This window comes from Candoia aspera, chromosome 1 (genome assembly GCF_035149785.1).
Source record: "Candoia aspera isolate rCanAsp1 chromosome 1, rCanAsp1.hap2, whole genome shotgun sequence".
In the NCBI taxonomy this organism is placed as follows: domain Eukaryota; kingdom Metazoa; phylum Chordata; class Lepidosauria; order Squamata; family Boidae; genus Candoia; species Candoia aspera.
The window spans coordinates 238,453,300-238,474,569 of record NC_086153.1 but is presented as its reverse complement, the minus strand read 5'-3'; the positions used below and the strand labels follow the sequence as shown (position 1 = coordinate 238,474,569).

Below are 21,270 nucleotides of genomic sequence, written 5' to 3'. Positions count from 1 at the left end.
GCAGATTTGTTACATGTATTCATCACTAAAGAGGGTATGTATGTAGTGGTTTGAATGGATGTTGGATTGCTTAAATGGGTTAATGTGTAAGAGTTGCAGCTACCTGGATTTTGTTAATTATAAGGAAAAACTGCGTAGTGGTTAAATCTGTACAACAGTAGAACAGTCTCCCTATGAAAGTTGTGGGTTCTCCCTCTCTGGATGTATTTAAGAAGGGGTTGGACAGCCACCTTTCATGGATGGTCTAAGGGTTGGACTAAATGATCCTTGTGGCCTCTTCCAACTGTTTTCTATTTCTATGAAAATGGGAGAGGAAGGTGTTTGAGCTCAGAAAAAATGACCATGTGAAATTTTGTAAAGCACTTTTGCCATTAGAATGCAAATCTCTTCAGTATAATGACACTCTCTTAACAGGACCAAAACCAAATTGAGCTAGTCTGTAGATAACAAACCAAGCAAAGATAACAGCAGGAGTTCTTGATGCTATAGAGATGTGGGGATTTAAATGGGAGCAGACATAAGTGTTGGGGCAAGGAAGGAGGATATCACTTGCAAACCGTATCTTCTCTGGGCAAATAGCCTTCTCCTTCAGGACTAGCAAAGCTATAGATGTGCAATTTCCAGCTGTGGGTTTTTGTTTCTTTGCAAAACAAAGAAGCACGATAAAAAAAGAAGCATGATAAATAGAAGCACGATAAAAAAGGAACATTTGAGAAGTAGCTGGAATATGTGCAGTGCTTTCTTTTATCTCAAACCTAAACATTTCTTTCCTACTTGAAAGATAAATAGATAATGTGTAATTTTGGTATGTCTTTAATGGTGTACACTCCTTAATTTACTTAAACTAAATAAAATTATAAATGCTTCCTCAGACATGTTCATGCACACAACCACCCCACACACCCATATTTTCAATAGAAAACTGTCATATAACTATACACCCAAGAGCAGCATGAGGTACTTATAAAGAGAAATTTATGATGTCTTTCAATTTCTGCAGTATCAGAGTCAGTTATTTCAGCATACAGAAGATGTCGATGGAAAAACCGAAATTATTATTAAGGTAAGCCCAAAGATTGGATCTGAATGATATCTAAGGACTATCAAGCTACCACCATATTCTTTTTGTGGTACTGAACAATGGTTTGCTCAGTGCGGCAGGCTAATGGCAATGTGAGCTTGAGCGTGCCAACGGTGGTGTGCCTAAGTTGGCCTGATTCCTGAGACTGCAACTTAGCTCCCACAAGGGATTGGCAGCCATTTTGTCACCTTCCTTTAGCCCCGAGCCTTGGAGAAGCCAGCATGGTGGCCATTATTGTGATTTGCTTCTGATCTGCCCTTGTGGTCTTTACATTAATAGCTGGTAGATGAAGACTGGAAGTTTATGGACTGGGTTTTTGGCATTGGTAGAGGGCAATCTTCTTTTACCATCTGGTTGCTTTGGGGGCATTCCCTGGGGGAGAACCTGGGGGTGGGCAGTGCCCTAAATTGCCCTCAAGTTGGGTAGGAGGTGGTACCCCAACAGGCTGGTGGGAGCAGGTTGCGGTTGGTACAAAATGCAGCAGGACAGACTGTTATGGGTACTTCTCAATCTGCACATGTTACTTCATGTGCACATGTACTTCATACTCTGTGAGCTGCATTGGTTGTCAATATGCTTCTGAGTTTAATTCAGTGTGCTGGTGGTTACCTATGAAGTTCTCCATGGCATGGGGCCAGGTTATTTGCAGGACTGCCTCTCCCCAATTATGTCTACCCACCCCATCAGACCCAGCAGCAGAAGCATGTTACGAGTCCCATCTATTATAAAAGAATGCCACTCAGCAGGACCCAGGAAGAAAGCCTTTTCTGTTGCAGTGCCTGGCTTGTGGAAGACCTCCCCCTGCCCCCAGAGATCGGATTGTCCCTGATCACGTTGGCTCTTTGCAAGGCCCTGAGACATAGCTGGGTTCCCGGGCTTGGGGTTTAAGTGTTTATTGGAGCCTATGAATTAGTTTGTTGTTGTTGTTGTTGTTTTTATCTTGGCTGCTGATTGCCTGTTTTGTGTTGAGTCAATTTTTTTGAGATGGCCATATAAATTGAATAAACAAACGTGGGCATTCTCTGTGATGTGTGATAGCTTTGGGATATGATTTCCTCTGTGCTAGTTAAATTATAAAATTATCCATTAGGTTTGGTGGTAGTTTGGATTTTCCCATGATGGGCTCCAAAAATCAGGTAGTCTTTGCTTTCTGTAACATGTGAGGGATCCCATCCAGAACCAGGGATTTTGGGTGAGCAACTATTTTCACACAACCTTCTTCCCTGAAACTTGGCTACCATGCTCCTGAGTGCTTCTTTTGGCAGTAGCTACATGGAGGAAAAGGCTGGGGTTTTTTTGAGTATTCATCCTAAATTCCTTAGAGGAAGAGTTAATCTGGTCTCAGGTCTCCTGCTTCACAGCTATTTTTGGTTCTCCGTTTCCACTAGTCCTTTTGTCTTTCTCTGCTTACCAAGCTCTTTATGAGTGTCATGACAAGTTCTTTTTGGGTTGCATCCCTGAGGCTCAGCTTTGCATACAGCCACTGAAAAGAGAGAGTTCTGTGACATTTGTTGTATTTCAGCTTTGCAGAGAATTTATTGGCAGAAGGTGCAAACAAAGTAGGTGTTAATCGGTGTGAATCAGTTGAGCCTGAAACCAAGTACTTCTCTCTGGACTACATATAGCCTCACTAATGCTTTTGCAGCAGGGCAATTTATTCACAATCCCTTCCTGTGTTCACCTTGTACCAGAGACATCAATCATACCTAAGTAATGATAGGAGTTGCAAGCTAATTGAGCTTTGAATCCATCTTCCTCCTCCTCTTCCTCTTCTGTTTTGAATGAGCTATTCAAACAGAGAGGTTAGAAGTACAAACACAAAATGATACTTTTTCAAATTCCCGAGGTTTCCTATCACATTAAACCTGTGGTCTGAATATAAGGGATTGATGGTGTTAATCATGTAAACTTAAAAAATGTAGGTCTGGCTTTTCTTGAGGCCAGTTCCTTAATCTAATGCTGTTCCATATTTCATTCTCTCTCCACTACTCCACCTTGTGTTATTAACAATTCAGAATTATGATACTTTGATACATCTCTCCTGCTAACATGTTCTAAGCATAAAACTTCTAGAGAAATGTCAGGTTGCCTACTCTTTTGTAGACTCTTGTTTCTGCCCCAGTGTGAGTCAAGTAGTACTAGTATTCACATTCAATTGTAACATATTTATTTTCTTGATATATATTTATCATACATATTTATTTTCCTGATATATGTTTATCGTATATAATATGACCATTTTTAATTTTCTCCTGTCCATTTGGATAAAAAAGGATGGCCTTTTTACGGTCTAGTGGTAAGAACTCTGCACTGTGCAATCTCAATTCTTGGGACTTCCGGGGAAGAAATGGCAAACTGAAGACAGCTCCACTAAAAGTGGAGCTGATGATTACAGCAGAATGAAGAGCCAGCAAGTAGACCAGCTCTTCATAATCCCTCTGTCATGAGTGAGGATGGTGAGCAGGGGGCTCCCATCCAGGCTGTAAAGCGCATGCATAGTACTGAGGAATTAGGTGGCCATTCAAAGAGACACAGATCGGGCCCGCCTTAGTCTTTGGGGTTTATAAGTCTGGGTTTTCCCACGCTTCTTCAGTTTGTTAGGATTCTCTGTTATGTAGCAGTAATAAAACACTAGAGACCTACTCCTTGTCTCAGCGTGGTTCCTGGCTGTTAGGACATCAATCCTAACAAACTCCTACTCCCATCGAAAGAGGGAGGAACAAATAATTTAAAGGGGAGACATTTGGAAATGTCTTCAGAAAACCAAGAATTTCGGCTCGCCATCCAACAATTGGCAGCAGCCCTGCAACAACACCAACAACAGGTAGATCTACAGGTCAACACATTACAAGCTGCCATGCTACAGCAGTTACAACAACCAGCTCTGATTAACCCACAACCGGCGCCAGCAGCAGCAGCTCCGCCAGTAGTCTTGAGATCCCAGGGCAGTCTACCAGAGAAGTTTGGAGGAGAAGCAGGACAGTTGAGAACCTTTCTCACACAGTGCACTATGTTTTTCAACAGCAGACCGGCAGAGTTTCCCACAGACAGAACCAGAGTCACCTTCATCCTAAGTCTGCTAAAGGGACCAGCAGCCAAATGGGCTATTCCCATGGTGGAGAACAACGACCCGATTCTCAACGACTACCAGAACTTTTTGGCAAGTTTCCGAGCACACTTTGATGACCCAATCAGAGAGGTCACTGCCAGCCAGCAAATTCGGAGGCTCAAGCAAGGTAACAAGAGGGTGGGAATCTACATTGCTGATTTCAGGTTGTTAGTAGGAGATCTGGACTGAAATGAGAGTGCATTAAAAGACCAATTCAAACAGGGGCTGGATGAAGAGATTAAGAATGAATTAGTGCGCCAGGGAACACCAGCTAACCTAGAAACCTTATATCAGTTGTCTGTGGTCATAGATGCCAGGCTAGAAGAGCTCAGACAGATGCAGCTGGGGAGAAACAGGGCCCTCAGAGCGCTTCCAGGATTTCCAGCTCTCTCCGTGGCATCCACTCACTCAGGACCAGAGGAGCCGATGCAGATTGGGGCGAGCAGGAGGCTTATTTCCAAGGCTGAGAGGCAGAGAAGGAGAGAGAGAGAGCCCTCTGTTTTCACTGCGGAGCCCAGGGGCACATGGTGAGAGCTTGCCCAGCGAGAAGCCAAGCAGCTTCAGTAAGACCCCCAGGGCAAGCAGCTGAAACAAGAGCCATCTCCGCCTCTGCTTCCAACCAGGGAAACTCCGTCGGTCTCCCTCCACAGAGCTCAGCAGGGAGACCATCAATCAATTAAGGAGGGCTCATTCCGAGGATTCCAGGCAATCCTTTTACTACTTACCAGTAATACTGCACATCAACCCAGAGCACCAGGTCAAGCTAGAGGCCCTCGTGGATTCCGGAGCTTCAACCAATTTTATTGATGTGCAGACCATACAAGACCTCAACATCCCAACCATAGAATTGCCATGTCCCATAGAAGTGGAGACCATTGATGGCCAGCCCCTCAAGGCAGGGCCGATTAGAAGGTTCACAGAACCGGTGCAACTGACAACGGGAGACCACACTGAGTGGATCCAGCTTTATGTTACTGCATTGCTTAATGTGCCTGTAATCCTAGGCACGCCTTGGCTGAGGATCCACAACCCATTGCTAAACTGGGCTACGGGAGCAATCTCCTTCCCAGCTAAGGAATGCCAGCACCACAAGATTCAAGCCGCTCTCCGCTCTCCAGCAACGAACGCAGTCACGGAGGCAGGGGGGGTCTAGTTGCCAGCCAAGTATGCAGATTTCGCAGACGTTTTCAGTGAACAAGAGGCCACAGCACTACCCCCCATAGGGACTGTGATTGCACCATTGAGTTGATACCAGTAGCCAGGATTCCAGCAAGGAAACAATATCCCATGTCCCCCAAGGAGTTAGCCACCTTAAAGGATTACTTGGATTCTAATCTCCAAAAGGGGTTCATCCGACCATCTACTTCCCCAGCGTCTGCTCCTACCTTCTTCGTACCAAAGAAGCCTGACCCGTTGGCACCTGCAACCCAGGAGACACCCATGAGAGTGGTCCACGATTTCAGTTTTTTAATAAACAAACAAAAAAAGAAACTTATCCACTGCCTTTAATCTCTGATTTGCTGGATCGATTACAGAAAGCACGCATTTTTACCAGGTTGGATCTCAGGAATGCGTACAATCTGATCCGGATGAAAGAGGGGCACGAATATCTGACTGCCTTCAACACCAGGTTTGGTAAATTTGAGTACCTTGTTTTGCCCTTTGGATTGTCTAATGCAGGAGCCATATTTTCCAGATTTATGAATCAAATTTTCTCTGATTTACTAGATAAGTATCTGGTCATTTATCTAGATGACATATTAATTTTCTCTGAGGATGCTACAACTCATGTAACCCATGTACGTAATGTCTTGCAAAGACTGAGAGAGAACAAGCTATTCGCCAAGCTAGAGAAGTGTGCCTTTGATTTAACTGAATTACATTTCCTGGGCTATAAAATATCAACAGAAGGCATATCCATGGATCCTTCTAAGGTCCAGGCAATTCCCTCTTGGCCACCTCCCCGAAATGTTAAAGAAGTACAAAGATATCTAGGATTTTGCAATTTCTACAGGAGGTTCATAAAAAACTTTAGTGACAGGGCTAGACCCCTCACACAGCTTTTGAAGAAAGGATCAAAATTCATTTGGGGGAAGAGAGAGCAAGCAGCCTTCCAAGAATTTAAGCAACGCTTTGCATCCCAGCCGCTGTTAAGACACCCTGATCCCACGAAGCAATTCATAATGCATTCAGATGCTTCCGATATTGCCATTGGGGCAGTGTTATTGCAATATACAAACAAAACCAAGAATACATTACTTCCATGTGCCTTTTTTTCACGCATACTATCACCAGCAGAGAGAAACTATGATGTTTTTAACAAGGAGTTGCTGGCAATTAAAGCAGCATTCCAAGAGTGGAGGCACTGGCTAGAAGGTGCGACCTTTCCTGTGAAAGTTTGCACCGATCACAAGAATTTACAGCTTCTACAAAACACCAGATCCCTCACCCCACGCCAAATCAGGTGGAGCCAGTTTTTCTCCTGTTTCAATTTTGTTATTTCTTATGTGCCCGGGGCTCAAAACTGCTTGGCAGATGCCCTGTCTCAATCCTTTCAGGCAACCCCCGCCACTCACCAGGAGGTACAGGCTACTATATTACAACCTCACAACTTTGATCAGTCTATGAGGGGGAACCAAACAGAGATTTTAGCAGCAGGCAGACAAGCAGAGGTCCCATTTACAAGAGTCAGAGCTCAGCAGCAACAGGACCCGTATGCCAGGGCCAGGATGGATGACCTCCAGAGGGACCCGCAAGACACTGCCCACCCATTCAATGTGGAGGCAGGAATCCTCTGGCATAGTGGGCGATTATATATTCCCCCTTCATTGAGGGAAGAAGTACTGAGACTTTGCCATGACCATCAAACGGCAGGCCACGGAGGTGTTTTCAAAACTCTCCATAGAGCTCTGAGAGACTACTGGTGGCCTAAGATGACTGCAGACATAAAGGGTTACATTGCTTCTTGTCACACCTGCAGACGAGCCAAGCCTCTCCCAGGGAAGCCCACAGGACTCTTGCAACCCCTACCCACCCCCAGTAGGCCTTGGGATACAATCTCCATGGATTTCATCACTGATTTACCCCCAGTCCAGGAGCTGACTTCCATACTAGTGGTGGTGGACCTTTTCACAAAAATGGCGCATTTTATTCCTTGCAAGGGCCTCCCATCTGCACCAGCCACAGCGCAGTTGTTCATGGACCATGTTTTTAGGTATAGAGGCATGGTGAATCAGTTGGTGAGTGACAGAGGCCCACAGTTCACTTCCAGGTTCTGGAGGGCCCTTTTCCAGTCATTAGGGGTCCAGATCCACCTGTCATCATCGCATCATCCTGCTAGTAACGGGCAAGCCAAGAAAATTAACCAATGGTTACAGCAGTATCTCAGGTGTTACACCACTTTTCAGCAAGACAATTGGCCAGCCCTACTCCCCATGGCAGGATTTACATATAATAATTCTGTACAGGCCTCTACCAAGATGTCCCCTTTCCAGGCACTCTACGGGGTTAACCCTCGGGTGTTGCCCACCTCCTCCCAGCAGGGAACTGTTCCAGCCACGGCTGATTTTCTTAAAGAGCAACAAGCCGCACAGGAGTTGTTAAAGGAGCAGCTGAACAGGGCCAAGAGTGCTTACAAGAGAGCTGCAGATGCTCACAGACAAGAGGGGCCAGCAATTGCAGTAGGAGACAGAGTGTGGCTCTCTACCAAGTTTTTGAACTCTACCAGACCCTCCAAGAAATTGGACTCCTAAGTTTGTGGGCCCTTTCACTGTGGTACAGCAGATAAATTCAGTGGCTTATCGTTTAAAGCTGCCAGCATCCGTGAAAGTCCATCCAGTGTTTCACAGATCATTGCTAGCCAAAGACCCTCCCCCAAGTGCCTTACGATTGCAATTGCCCCCCCCCCCGCCTCCAGTAATTGTGGAGGAGGAGGAGGAATATGAAGTTGAGGACATTCTGGACTCTAGGAGGAGGGGAAGGGGCATCCAATATTTCATACACTGGAAAGGGTACCCTGAGGAAGAGCGCACGTGGGAGAATGCCAGAGATGTACATGCTCCAGCACTGGTTCATCGATTCCATCAGCTTTTCCCTCACAAACCCAAGCCTCACACTCTACCAGAGATTCCTCACTTGGATGAGCAGGCAGAGGAATTCGTAAGTTTGCACCTTCCACCCCCGTCTGAAGCCTTGACTCCAGTTACAGAGGGGGGGGGGCGCAGCCCTCCACCTCAGGCGTGCATTTCCCAGGGGGGAGGGGGGACGACTCTTCTAATTATCTAGCTATTTTCCAGCAGCAGCCACCTGGGCCAGACGCGTTATCAGACCTGGAGAGCAGCACTGAGTTGTCCGTGGAGGAGTTTTCCTTTGAAGACTTTCCATTGTTGCCCAGTTCCCATGGGAGCTTGGAGGGGGAGATGGACTCTCATGAGACTCTGGAGGGAGGAAGGAACTCTGGAAGGGAGGGGGCTGAAATGGAATGTAAATCTGGAGGGGAGGGTGATGTCATGAGTGAGGATGGCGAGCAGGGGGCTCCCATCCAGGCTGTAAAGCGCATGCGTAGTACTGAGGAATTAGGTGGCCATTCAAAGAGACACAGATCGGGCCCGCCTTAGTCTTTGGGGTTTATATGTCTGGGTTTTCCCACGCTTCTTCAGTTTGTTAGGATTCCTGTTATGTAGCAGTAATAAAACACTAGAGACCTACTCCTTGTCTCAGCGTGGTTCCTGGCTGTTAGGACACCCTCCTCAGATAAGGATAGGACTTGAGATCACCCACAAGTGCTCCAGACAGTTGCTCCTCACAAGGAGACCGCAAGACAGCGGTCTCCGGCAGATTTAGAGCTCTGGTTGATGAGGGAATAGCCATCTTGCTCAAATCATGATCAGCACCTTTAAAAGGACACTGGGTTTGCATACTTCCTTTTCTAATCACTTTCAGAAATTGCTTGTTAACTGCTTTTCAGCTATTAGGAAGCTTTGGATCAACAAGTCTGAAAACATCAGGTGAGTTTCCTTCAATCCTTAGTGAAAGAATTTTTAAATACAACTTTGAAGACTTTTAAAAAATTGTTTTTTTGAACAAACAACAAAAGGATGATTAGAACTTTGATTCTGGAAACTTACAAATGGACTAAGGCTCCAGATGGATTTGAAATAAGATTTTGGAATGAATTATAAGAATCCTTCCCATGGGAAAATGCTTTTGTTTTGAATTCTTTTTAAAAAAACATGATAGGATGGGACTTCGAAGGTTGGACAACAGAGGGAACTAGAAGGAACTAATGATTACAATTAAAGGAGAAGAATACTTAAATTTGACTTACTAATACAGAATGGAGCAAAATATTTTAACATTGGACATATTGAAGGGTATTTTTGAACAATGGACCAGGAAGTTAATTTTAAGAATGTCTGCCTCTATAGATAGACTGTGTTTAAAACATGTTATGGAAGAGGAACAAGTTTTACCTGTCAAGATTGAGACTGATTTGAAAGTGGATTTTAAAATGACAGGCTACAAGAATGACATGGAAAAAAATGTTACACTGGACATACAAAAGAAACCAGCTGATGTGTTAATAATTAAAAAGGATATACAAACCAAGAGAGTGACCTGGATAATTCTCCTATATTGGATTTACAAAAGAGACTTGTTAAAGCTTTGAAGAATTTTGTCAGAAGGGACAAAGAAAAAATGAAAAGAAATCAAGTTCTAGGACATTATTTGAAGGGACTAAAGATCAAGATTGTGAAAAGTAAAAGGAAGGAGTATAAAGTTGGTTTATTTCATCAAGGTTAAAATAGACATGTTGTTCTCTGTTAACCCTTAATGGACTTTTGCTGATCAGGACTGAAATGATGAAGTTTTTAAGGATTTGTTTATAAATAAGAGATGGGAAGTGGGAAGAAGAGATCATTTGTTGTATTTTAAGAGAAGGTGATAAGTTACTGAAATTGTTTATACTTGTGATGAAGGGGGAAGTCATTTCTTTATATATTTCTTTTCTTTTTCTTTACTATATTCTTATTTTTTCTTTCTATTTTTTTCTATTTGCTTTTTCTTTTCTTCACCTGCTTTCTTTTCTTTTCTTTTTTAGTTTGTATTAGTTTTTATCATTGTAATTGTAATCATTAATAAGATTACTATTTTAAAAATTCTTGTTTTTCTGCATAGATTAGTGGCAGTCAAGAGCCCTAGAAATCCCAAGTGTGTGGGAGAAAATTATATATCATGCTGAGAAAACATGAGAATGGATAGATAACACATTCACTATTTTTGGTTGAGTTTTCTGTCCACTGCAATTTGTCCGGTCATCTCAGTTTTCTGCAACCATTATAGTTAGAGACATACAGTAATACAAATAGATACTCTCCAGAGTCTGACAAACATATGAATTTTTGTACTTCATATTATCAGTATAAATTTGGGCTGCCTTTGGTTCTTGAAGGAAGTTAGAGAGCCTATTTTAATAAGCCTATTTAAGAGGGCTCAGTTTCTGTATTAGTAGAATTGTACCAGGACATGGGCTGCAGAAATTATGCATGACCTCTTTTCTTTATGATATTTCATGTGCAACATCCTTTTACTTCCTATTGACTTCTATTCTTTGCATGCAATCTCACAGCAATCCTGTGTAAACTGTGGCCGGGAGGCAATGAATGAATGCACTGGTTGCCATAAAGTCAATTACTGCTCAACGTTCTGTCAACGGAAGGTATCACACTTCTTATGCATTTGAAGTACAGTTGTCCTGCAGAGCTGAAGAAGCAAATGCCCATGTATGATCTAGTACTTTGGAGCAACCACTGATGATTACACTAGGGATCAGAGCTGCAAAAATCCAGTCAACAAGTGGATGATAGCAAAGAGCTGCAGAAAACCCCAATTTCTGATCCCATCTAGGGGTGGTTTGGGTTTTGCAGGCCAGACCTTGTAGCCCTAGACTAAACCAAGGAAGAAGGGCTACTTTCCCATCTAAAAAAAAAGGAAGGATGCCATCCCACTGTGGAGCGTTTCCCTTGTTTTATTCCTTTGGGTTTTCACCTTTTGGTACAAAAGAAAAACACTTTTAGAAACATGGGTCTTTTTAATTTGGTACTTCAATACAGGAATATTATGGTTTGCTGCCATTTACAACTTTTGTGTAATTTGGTTTTGGAGTTTAATAAATTTCTGCTTTTAGCTGGATAATTTTATTAGGCGTTCATGCTTTCTCCTTTTTTCAACTTGTCTACGATATATATTTAAGGAAGATGGAACATACCAAGGTTTTAGCACCCAGTTTCTAAGTGAGCTGAGGAATTACTTTGAGTGCAAGTATGTGAGGGTCATTGTGTGTAATGGTATGTAGGAGTGACCTTGGGAGACAGGGCAATGAGACGCAGCCAAGGGAATGGTCAGAGCAGGTAGCTTAGCCCACAGCAGGATTGTGGGTGGGGCAAGAGGTTCGGAAGAGACCCTCCCGTGGGGGTGGGGGGGGGGTGGAGAGAAGTACTTTCAGACTTGAAAATTGATGTCAGCCTTACTAGGTAGACCAGACAGGAAACATGACCAGATGAGCTAATTCTACCTTATTTTAAGGTTACATTAATGGAACCTTGCAAGCCTGAAAGTACTTCTCTCCCCTTGTCCCCTTTACAGCCCCCCCCAAATAGGGGGGGTCTCTTCTGAGGCTCTTGCCCCACCCACATTCCTGCTGCAGGCTAAGCTGCCTTTTCTCCGACTGTTCCCTTGGCTGCGTCTTGTTGCCCTGTCCCTCAAGGTCGTTCCCACAGACCATTACATTGTGTAATAGTAGCATTCCTGGTCCCTGTTCTGTGTTACTGTAGTTTTATTTCACTCAATAATTGCTTCCAATTCACAGTCTGTTTTTTTGCTGCTCATTTTCAGGATTGGAAAGACCATCAGCATATGTGTGGGCAATCAGCCACAGTAACTGTTCAGACAGAAGAAGATCATGATACGGATAATGGGATTGAAAAAGTTATTGTCTAAAAGCCTTCTTTCTTCCATTTCCATGGATTGTGTGTGCAGCAGACTGGCTGGACCAGCAATTCTTCTGTGAAGTGCTGTGATTAAAATAAAATAAAGCAAAATAAACAAATAAAATCCTGCACTCATCAAGATGATGAAGGCATAGTATTACTTATGCGTTGCGGGCCAACGTGTGAACCTTCTCTAACAAAGCAAAAAATTAAAGCTTATGGTCACAAGAGCATCAAGGAGCTCCACTGTTTTTAGGGAACTCTGGAAGTTGGGCGATCTTTACAGGGTTCTCTACAAAGCCTCTGCAAAGCAAATGGGCATGTTAAATGGCTGCCTCCCACTGCTCTGATGGATGATGGGGATTCTTTGAAGTATTTTGAAAATGTTATTTAAAGCAGCTTCTGAGTCTGCATCCTTCTAAGGATGAGGTTTGAATAAAAATTGTAACAGCAAAAAGTCTTTGTGATTCCTGTTCAAATTTGAAGCCATTCCATCTTTTTCAGTAAATTTAGTTACCTGATGTCTTTTAAATCTTACCTAGAATACATACGGAATCTGATTCTATTGATGATTTAATTTTTGTTGTTGTGTTATTTAGGAGCTTTCTCTAAAAGTTCTCCAATACAGTGAAAATTTTGCATAGTATAGACAGTGTTGGAAGTATCATGAACCTTTTGTAGTTGTTACACTGAGTGTAAATATAAATGTGGAACATTTGAATGCATATAGGGAATAACTATCTGATAGTAAGATTTGAAGGTCTTCCAGGAAGATTCAAAGGTAAAATCTCCCTTGTTGAGTTCAGCACCTGAAGACTACATGGACATACCCATATGGTTTCCTTGGCAAACATGCAGAAGTGTTTTGTCCTTGCCTTCTTTCAATATTTCTTTAGATCCCTTTCTACCCTCAGATTTTGCGGTGGTCTCCCATCTATGGGACGTGATGGCGCTGCAGGTTAAACTGCTGGGCTGCCGATCGGAAGGTCGGCGGTTCGAAACCACATGGCGGGGTGAGCTCCCGTTGCTAGTCCCAGCTCCTGCTCACCTAGCAATTCGAAAACATGCAAATGTGAGTAGATCAATAGGTACCGCTTCGGCGGGAAGGTAACGGCATTCCATGTCGTCATGCTGGGCACATGACCCGGAAAATGTCTACGGACAACGCCGGCTCTAAGGCTTAGAAACGGAGATGAGCACCGCCCCCTAGAGTCGGACACGACTGGACTTTACATCAAGGGAAACCTTTACCTTTACTTACCCATCTATGTAGCATGACCCTGCTTTGTTTTTTCAAGATCAACCAAGGTCAGATAGATGCTGTTACCTACTGGAACTATTAAATAATTACACTAACAGGTCCACACTCCTGAACCATGTAGACTTCAAACTACAGTCCTGTTATTCTGCTAGACCTTCTCAACCATTTATCACAACACAAAGCTGTAGTGTGAATAGCAGTTTTAATATTAGTGAATTGCCTGCGATCCCATGAAATTGTAGGACTTGCCCTCATTTATATTGGAGGTTAAGCAGCAAAAATCGTACTTATTTGTCAGTCACATACCACTGAGGATATGTCATTAAGTCACAGTTCATTGCAGAAGACTAAATACGCTGTGATATATTGGTAAATCAGAGCCAGGATAGAAAAAGTATTGATGCTTTTGAACGTTGGTGTTGGAGAAGACTCTTGAAAACTAGATAGCTAAGAAAACAAACAAATGGATCATAGAACAAATCAATCCAGAGTTCTCACTCAAGGTACAAATGATCAAGCTGAAATTATCATATTGTGTGATACATGTGAAGAACCACCTCTCTTGAAAAATCCATAAAGTTGGGATAGGTGGAAGGAAAGAGAAGAGGACAACCAGTGAGATGAGTGGACTCAATTACAGTGGTGATGGGACACAATTGGCAGATCTGAAGGGCAAAGTTGGGAATAATCATCCTGGAGAAAGTTTGTTTATGCAGTTGTTAAGAGTTAACACTAATCTGATGATGCTTAAGCAATTTTTAAAAAAATCATATGTGGTAAACTGATTGAACCAAGACAGTGATTTCCATCCAACATCATATGAATGTTTCCCCCCCCCTTTTTTTTTCTGCACCTCCCTTATGTCCCAGCTCTTGTTCCAGAGGGTCCATCAATTCTCTAGAACATATTTGGGGGAGGTGCTGTAGAAGAGGAAATCAGTCCTCTAAGGTGCCTGTTATGCTCTTGGAAGAACAGTGCAGAATGGTATGGCTGTGTTTTCTTATAATTTGGATTTTCATACTTCTGAGTTGATAGATGAAAAGAAAAAAAATTACCTCAGACAACTTTCTGGAACTCAGTGGAACTTGGTGATCAAATCATTAAACGTTATTTGCACTGAGTTTACAGCTTTCTGTTTGTGCTGCCAAAAATAAAGGCAAAGGTGCAACTGTGTATTTCCTCAGCATCTCACTTGAGGAGAGAGAACCTTACATCCTAGCAAGAAGATTAATTTGAAAATAGCACTTCTTGAGTGTTAAAATCACAATAGATTAAAAAAGCACTGGTTTTAGCCCAAGTATAAGAAAAAAAACTTTAGAGAGATATTGGTGCTGTTTTGTTTTCTAGCCTGACATAGAAACGTGTTTATAAATTGATCATGTCTTTGTGTATTAGATCTAAACAATAACACAGCTAAATAAAATCGCTCTAAGTGGCTACCCAGGCAAACATTCAAACTGAGGTATGGTGAGACTTGTTTCAGTGCAATTTTGGTAAATGTAGTAAGATTATTCATGGTGGATTTTGTAAATGTAACTTAAATATACATTTTCAGTTGTGCTTTAATGCATTATCAAAATGGATAAGAAGATTTTTCCCAGGGATGCCCAAAGTAACCCACTTTCAAACTGAAAATATTGAGAGTAATGAAATAGCTCATCTCATCATGTTAAATAATAGCCAAAGAGTGCATTCCCTTTCATTTAGGGAAATGTATGGTGCCGGGGAGTGTTGTTACCTACAATAAGCAAATATAGCTGCCCCTTCTACAGGTTAAGAGTGAAAAAAGAAGGCAGTAAACTATTATTCCCTGCATTGGAAGTGTTACAGTTTTGCCCAAGACATATTTTGCCTAAGTTTCAATCATGGACAGGCTTCAATGCAGACCTTTGCCAAACTGGAACAGGCCCTCTTATTTCAACCCCAGGCTATCTTGAACAAAATATATAGGAGCTTCCTAACATCTTTTAGGATTAATGTGGCAATACCAGTCCCTCAAGGGTCCAATTTCTTTTCCGTGCAAGAAATAACTTTGTTATTGAAGGCTGTCTTTTGATATATTGTTTCTTAGCAGAAGGAACCCATCGAAGAGTGCTAATAAACAATGCTTCTATGGTATGAAAGAAGCAGACAAAGAGCAGGAATCACCAAGGGCTGGCTAGTGAATGGGACTGAGATTTATGAAAGTTCTCAGGCACTGAGCGAATAATGTGATTTTTCTGATTTAGCTTAGCATGTTGTGTCAAAATGGTCAATGTGGTTTCTGGGTTATGATCTAATGCTATTTCACTAGTTTGGTTTAATTCATGAGAATTAGCTGTTTGGGGTTTTGTCCTTCCTGGACTTCTCTAAAAGGGCATCATGCTGCATCCTAGTACTAAGCCTGCACAGCCACGTCGGTTACCTTGAGTGTTGTGCTACCTGTGCCTCTTCTCTTTCTTGCAGGAAGACGCTTCGTGATGAGAGGCCAGTGTGCTGGGCAGCTCAAAAACTGTTCTACTTCAAATGAGAGTGATAGGGCAATGGGTAGATAAGCATTTAGCACAAGTTGAGTGGGACACCAAGTATTACAGAATTATTTTGTACAAACTGCAGGGTTTGAGCCAGATTAAGCTCTTCTCCCAGTATTGCCAACACATCATCCTCTCCATTTTAAGTCCATAGTTCCTGCAGGAGGAAAAAAGCCATGAAACCCAACATGGATCAAATCAGGGCTCTATTTTAAAGTGGTATTGATATGGAAACAGTAACTCTTGATCCGGATCTTGCAGATTCATATCATTAGATTTCCATGAATGTTATAGGTATGTGTGGATGAGAATGGATGAGTGATACTTTTCTTTAATTCCTAAAAAGAACTAGACACTTTGCCACACAGCAGAAAGTTGCTCCTGTTGCAGTGTTCTGGTTACACAGTGACATGCTTAGGATATTACACCAGCTGCATTTAGCTATAGAAAAGGAGCAAACAGGAAGGAGGGAAAATACATCTGGGTGGAATCAAAGTCTAATGAAATTGATGATTGTTATTTCTCTAGGTTATCCTTGATAGGGACTCAAGAGAAGTAGGAAACCTTCACCTTCAGCTTGCTCTTGCAAATATCTCCTCCTCCCCTAGGGTAGCTTCCCATTCTGGTGCTCAGTTTGGGGCCTTTGAGGCCATGCAATTCAGGATGGATATTGGCAATCTGAAAAGAATATAAAAGAAGACCATGTACATGAAGTGGGGTGTCATTTCTTTTCTCTTGATTTTTTTTTTCTCTTGAAAATGCTGTTGGGAATTCTGCAAGCTACCTCAGGTAACCAACATGAAGAGAAAGAAATATCTTCATTCTTTCCTTAACTTTGGTGCTTTTGTTAAAAGTGATCTTTTAGCTACCGGATCTGGACTGCAAAAGTTCAGGCAACTAATAGATGTGAGCAAAGAGATACAGAAAATTTTAACACTTTGCTGACATCTAATGGTCATCCAGATAGTTGCAGCCCAACTATCAGGTAGCACCACCACCACACACATGCACACAGACAGAAAGCTCTGCTTTTCACCCTGGGAATATCCTTCAACTTTGGGAAGACAAACTTTAACAGAAAAATTAAGAACTTTTGAGAAGGATATACCTAAAAACTCCACCACTACGTGTCAATTTTCTAGTGCAGCTTTCAGCTTTCTGCAGTTATGTGTGTGTGTGTGTGTGTTTTAAGAGTAGGAGCTGGTTAAGAAAAACAAGGTGGTGGTGCTGGCTGGCAAAATAGTGGGTCAAAAGTGCATCTAAGTGTCTCTTCCTCTCTCAGTAATTCTCACTTGCTCTTAAATGTTCCCACTGTCCCCAGCCATGTTCACTTCACTTTCTGAGCATGGTCAGTCTTCAAAGGGCAGTTAGGGTGGGGGGAGAGAGAGATTTTGTCTCTAAAAAAAGTTTTTGTTTTGTTTTGTTTTTAGATTTCTACAGGCCTTAGGGATACCCCAGATCAGCAGATAACTTCCCTGATATGCATCTCATGTTATGCATGCAACCCCGGTTGATGTCCTACATCTGTACGAGCATTCAAGAAATGCTGCCAGGTTCTCTTCCTGTAGCTCCTACAGGACAGCAAGCAGCAAGAGGCTATTGCTGTCCTAACAAGCAGGAACCACGCCGAGACGAGGAATAGTTCTCTAGTGTTTTATTAGTGCTACATTAGACAGAAAATCCTACCAAACTGAAGAAGCGTGAGAAAACCCATACAGATAAACCCCAAAAGTCAAGGCGGGCCTGTTCTGTGTCTCTTTGAATGGCTGCTCAAATTCTCGCTACTACGCATGCGTTTTCCCCCCTGGATATGGGCCCCCTCCTGCTCACCATCATTGCTCATGACAATTGCATTGAAAGCACTTCGTAGGAAACAGCATAAATCATTTTGAAATCTGCAATAGCAAGCATATCCCTCGATGGCGTCAGAGCTCAGCAGAGCCCCTCTTAATATAAAACCCCTCTGCACTTGACCAACATTTGTTTGCCCGGATCAAGAGTGCCAAAAAAACCACTGTAGGTGCAGCAGCAGAACCGCATCCCCATCATGCTGCTCACCTGAGCCCTTCCCAACTAGATGGTGACCAACCCTATATGCTGGTATCTCAACAGGGACCTCTAAAGCATCTGGTATGGTGGCCCCATGTTGGGAAGATAAATAGACCAGAGCTCGTGTTTCTTTCCCCCCCAGTAAACACAGTTGTAAGGCTACACGCAGTAGCTTCTCCAGTTTCTTTAGCACTGAGCTGCAGGGCCACTGAGGTGGGTTCAGCTACTTATCTATTTATTATTTTTCTATTTTATTTATTTATTTTTATGTATTAAATTTCACTCTAAAAGTAACTCTGGGCAGCTTACAAATGCTACTTGCTAATGCTCTGATTTGCTAGCTATATTGAAAAATGGAGGAGATGGCACAGCTCAATTTGGCAAAACCGCAGTCTGGTCAGCCTCTCCTAAGAGGTTCATGGTCATTTATTTCCATTTCCATTGTTCTCAAAATGAAGAGAAACAGAAATGAATACTATTAGCATCTAAGCAGGAGGCCAATCTGCTCTCTCTCAAATCATCCCATATGAAAGAAATTCTGCGTATATCCTCAAACCTATGATCCTACTCAAATAGGTAACACATTAACTACTTTAATTATATTCACTTTAATTTAGAATCTTCTGTGTGGGACTTCTTGTTTGTTCCTCCTTAATTCCCAGATAAACTCTTTTTTATATCTAAGTATTTGGACTAGATTGTTATAAGAGGGATCGCTCATTAAAACATGCAGTTGCCTAAATATATCTTGTGTTTTCAGAATTTTCATAAGATCCAAAGCAGTTTTAAAAAATTGCCTGTGTGAAGAGAGGGATCCTCAACAGAACAGCAAAGAAATGGGACAGAATATGGTGTATCAGGAAATTCAATTCAATTGCTGATAGTCTATCATAGCTTTTTCTGGAGAATTTTGGAAAAGGGGGAAAATTAAATTCCTCTCCCAGATCAGTAACCATCTTCAATACAATTCAAGGTTATTAATTCTTGTGTATGACCAGGACTAGAGAGTGAGCAAACATATGCATATAGTTGGGATGCTTTTATCAGACTAAATTCTGCTCATCATAATAATGGTTTTCTGATCCCATGGTATATAGAGCTTGATCAAATTGATTATGCATCTTATCCATTGCCTTTGGCATAGGCTAGCACTCTGTGCTGGTGAAATGCAAAGACTGTTATAGCTATGACAAGCATGGTTGTTTCTCCAGGCCTATCTGTGTTTTCTCAGCTTCTAGCCCATCACATCCATTGCAAAAGATTGCAGGCACTAAACATTGTCTGGTGGTTAATTATTTTTACAAGTGGGAAAAAAAATCCCTACACTCTATCAAAGCCATCAAAACAAGTATAAAGTCTCACAGCATCACCCAAAAGATACTTCTACATTTCTCTGGGGAAAGATGCTGCCGTAATTGTGGGGCAACCATCACAAATGCTTCTCTAAATAAATGTTCTGCTTGAATGGAGGACAGATGGCAAACCCCAACTGGAGTCTTTTTCTCAGTCAACCTAGAAGATTATCATGAAGTACCACGAACATAATGCATTGGTTTCAGGCCATTTTGGCATTGTCACCAAATAGGAAGAAACTGCTGTCCAAAAAGTAATTAAATTAGATAACTTTTTTATCAAGCAAAAAAACTGAAGCACACAACAATGTAGTAAGAAATAAAGCTTTATTAAACTATGCAAAGACAATAATTTGTCTGGCTCTTTGCACTGTGCAATATACTCTCCTATCTTCTGGGTTCAGCTCTAGATGAAGAATCCAGCAGGGTTAGCAGAAGATGTGCAAAACTTTGCGGAAGTAATTCCTAAACTCAGTGTTGAAGATTGTGTAGATGATAGGGTTCAGGGCGCTGTTGACATAGCCCAGCCATGTGACAATGCTGGTTACTTCGCCGGAAATGATACAGGAGTCACAGAGAGCTCTGGTTGTGTGCACCACAAAGAAAGGAGTCCAACAGAAAAGGAAAGCACCTTTGAAAGAGAGAGAGAGGGGAAAAAAAAAGTGAGCTAGCTATTTCCCTGTGTCCTGTATGTCTTATTTTTTCAAAAGTAAATGTGCTTCAGATATGAGGAAGTCAACCTGTTTCTTCTGAACAGTAGCATATACATTTAAAAAAAAAAGAAGAGGAAAAAAACTTCACTGAGGTTACCTTTTAATAATGTGAGGCTGCCATTTCTGATCTGCCTGAATTCTTCGCATTTAAGAATGCTAACTCTGAAATATATTTAACCTCCCCATTCTTGCTGTATCTGGTACCTAGTTTAAGTGTAGCATTGGCTGAGTAAAACATCAGCAAACAAAGCCCTATATAGGTTTGTACATACTCAGGGTCCCTTGGAATGCATAATATATATATTTTAAAATGGATACTTCCATATCCATCAACATAATATTAATTGCTGCACTAGCACATTAGGGATTCTGTGGTCAGGAAGATAACAGAGCAGTTGGTGTGTAAACACTGTCTATTGCAGGCTCCAGTAGCACCTGCATTTACCTTGCTGGATATATATAGGAAACAGATCTTTCTGCAAAAGCTGAAACTAGGCACGCAAGATTGTTGGTCAGATCTTCTGCAAATTGCCAGGCATGGAACATCTTGCCAACCTGGGCTACTAGAAACTATTTCTGGAACCCAAAAATGCAGAATATACTTAGAGATTCCTCTTGGTTTAACCATACTTTGCTTTGAAGGGGACTTCAGAGTTAAAACCAGGATAGTCAACATATGGGCTAGATTAAACACATCATCATTAAATGGAAACATATGAGCAGCAGAGAGGCCTCACAATAAGGAGGTAATAAAGTTACCTCTTCTCAGGTAGGTGACTGGCTAAAGTGAGTAAGCAGGTGGGTGTTGGCTGGCAAGGGAATGGATGGAATGTGCATCTATGGGTCTCTTCCACTCTCGATAACTCTTGCTTGCTCTTCATCATACCTTCTGTCCCCAACCATTTTTGCTTCACTTTTTGAGCATGCTCAGTCTTCAATGGGCAGTTTGTGGGGAGGGAAGCATTTTGTCTCTAAAAATTGTTTTTTTTCTGTTTAATTTCTAAAGGCCTTAGGGATGCCCCAAATCAGCAGATAACTTCCCTGTTATGCACCTAATGTTGTGCCTGCAATCCCAGGGGAAGTCCCAAGTCTGTGTAAGATCTCATAGAGATCTTGGTTCTTGAGCATTCAAGAAACGCTGCCAGGTTCTCTTTCCGTAGCTGCTATGGGGCATGACAAGAGGATAACAAAGGAAGAGGCTGGCCTT

General features: G+C 42.1%; 2 protein-coding genes across 2 annotated transcripts in view; one reads left to right on the top strand and one right to left on the bottom strand.

The window, feature by feature from the left end:
- The window catches only part of DEAF1 (DEAF1 transcription factor), a 39,136-nt gene extending 26,501 nt beyond the window's left edge, over positions 1-12,635 (top strand). Inside the window, exons 11-13 of the mRNA XM_063289290.1 lie at positions 1,001-1,063; positions 10,819-10,908; positions 12,084-12,635. Of these exons, the coding sequence (XP_063145360.1) occupies positions 1,001-1,063; positions 10,819-10,908; positions 12,084-12,188 (258 nt within the window). The 3' untranslated portion in view covers positions 12,189-12,635. The remainder of the gene's footprint in view (positions 1-1,000; positions 1,064-10,818; positions 10,909-12,083) is intronic.
- Positions 12,636-19,761: 7,126 nt separating this feature from the next.
- DRD4 (dopamine receptor D4) overlaps positions 19,762-21,270 on the bottom strand; it is a 31,119-nt gene continuing 29,610 nt past the window's right edge. Inside the window, exon 4 of the mRNA XM_063292945.1 lies at positions 19,762-19,981. Within this exon, the coding sequence (XP_063149015.1) occupies positions 19,779-19,981 (203 nt within the window). The 3' untranslated portion in view covers positions 19,762-19,778. The remainder of the gene's footprint in view (positions 19,982-21,270) is intronic.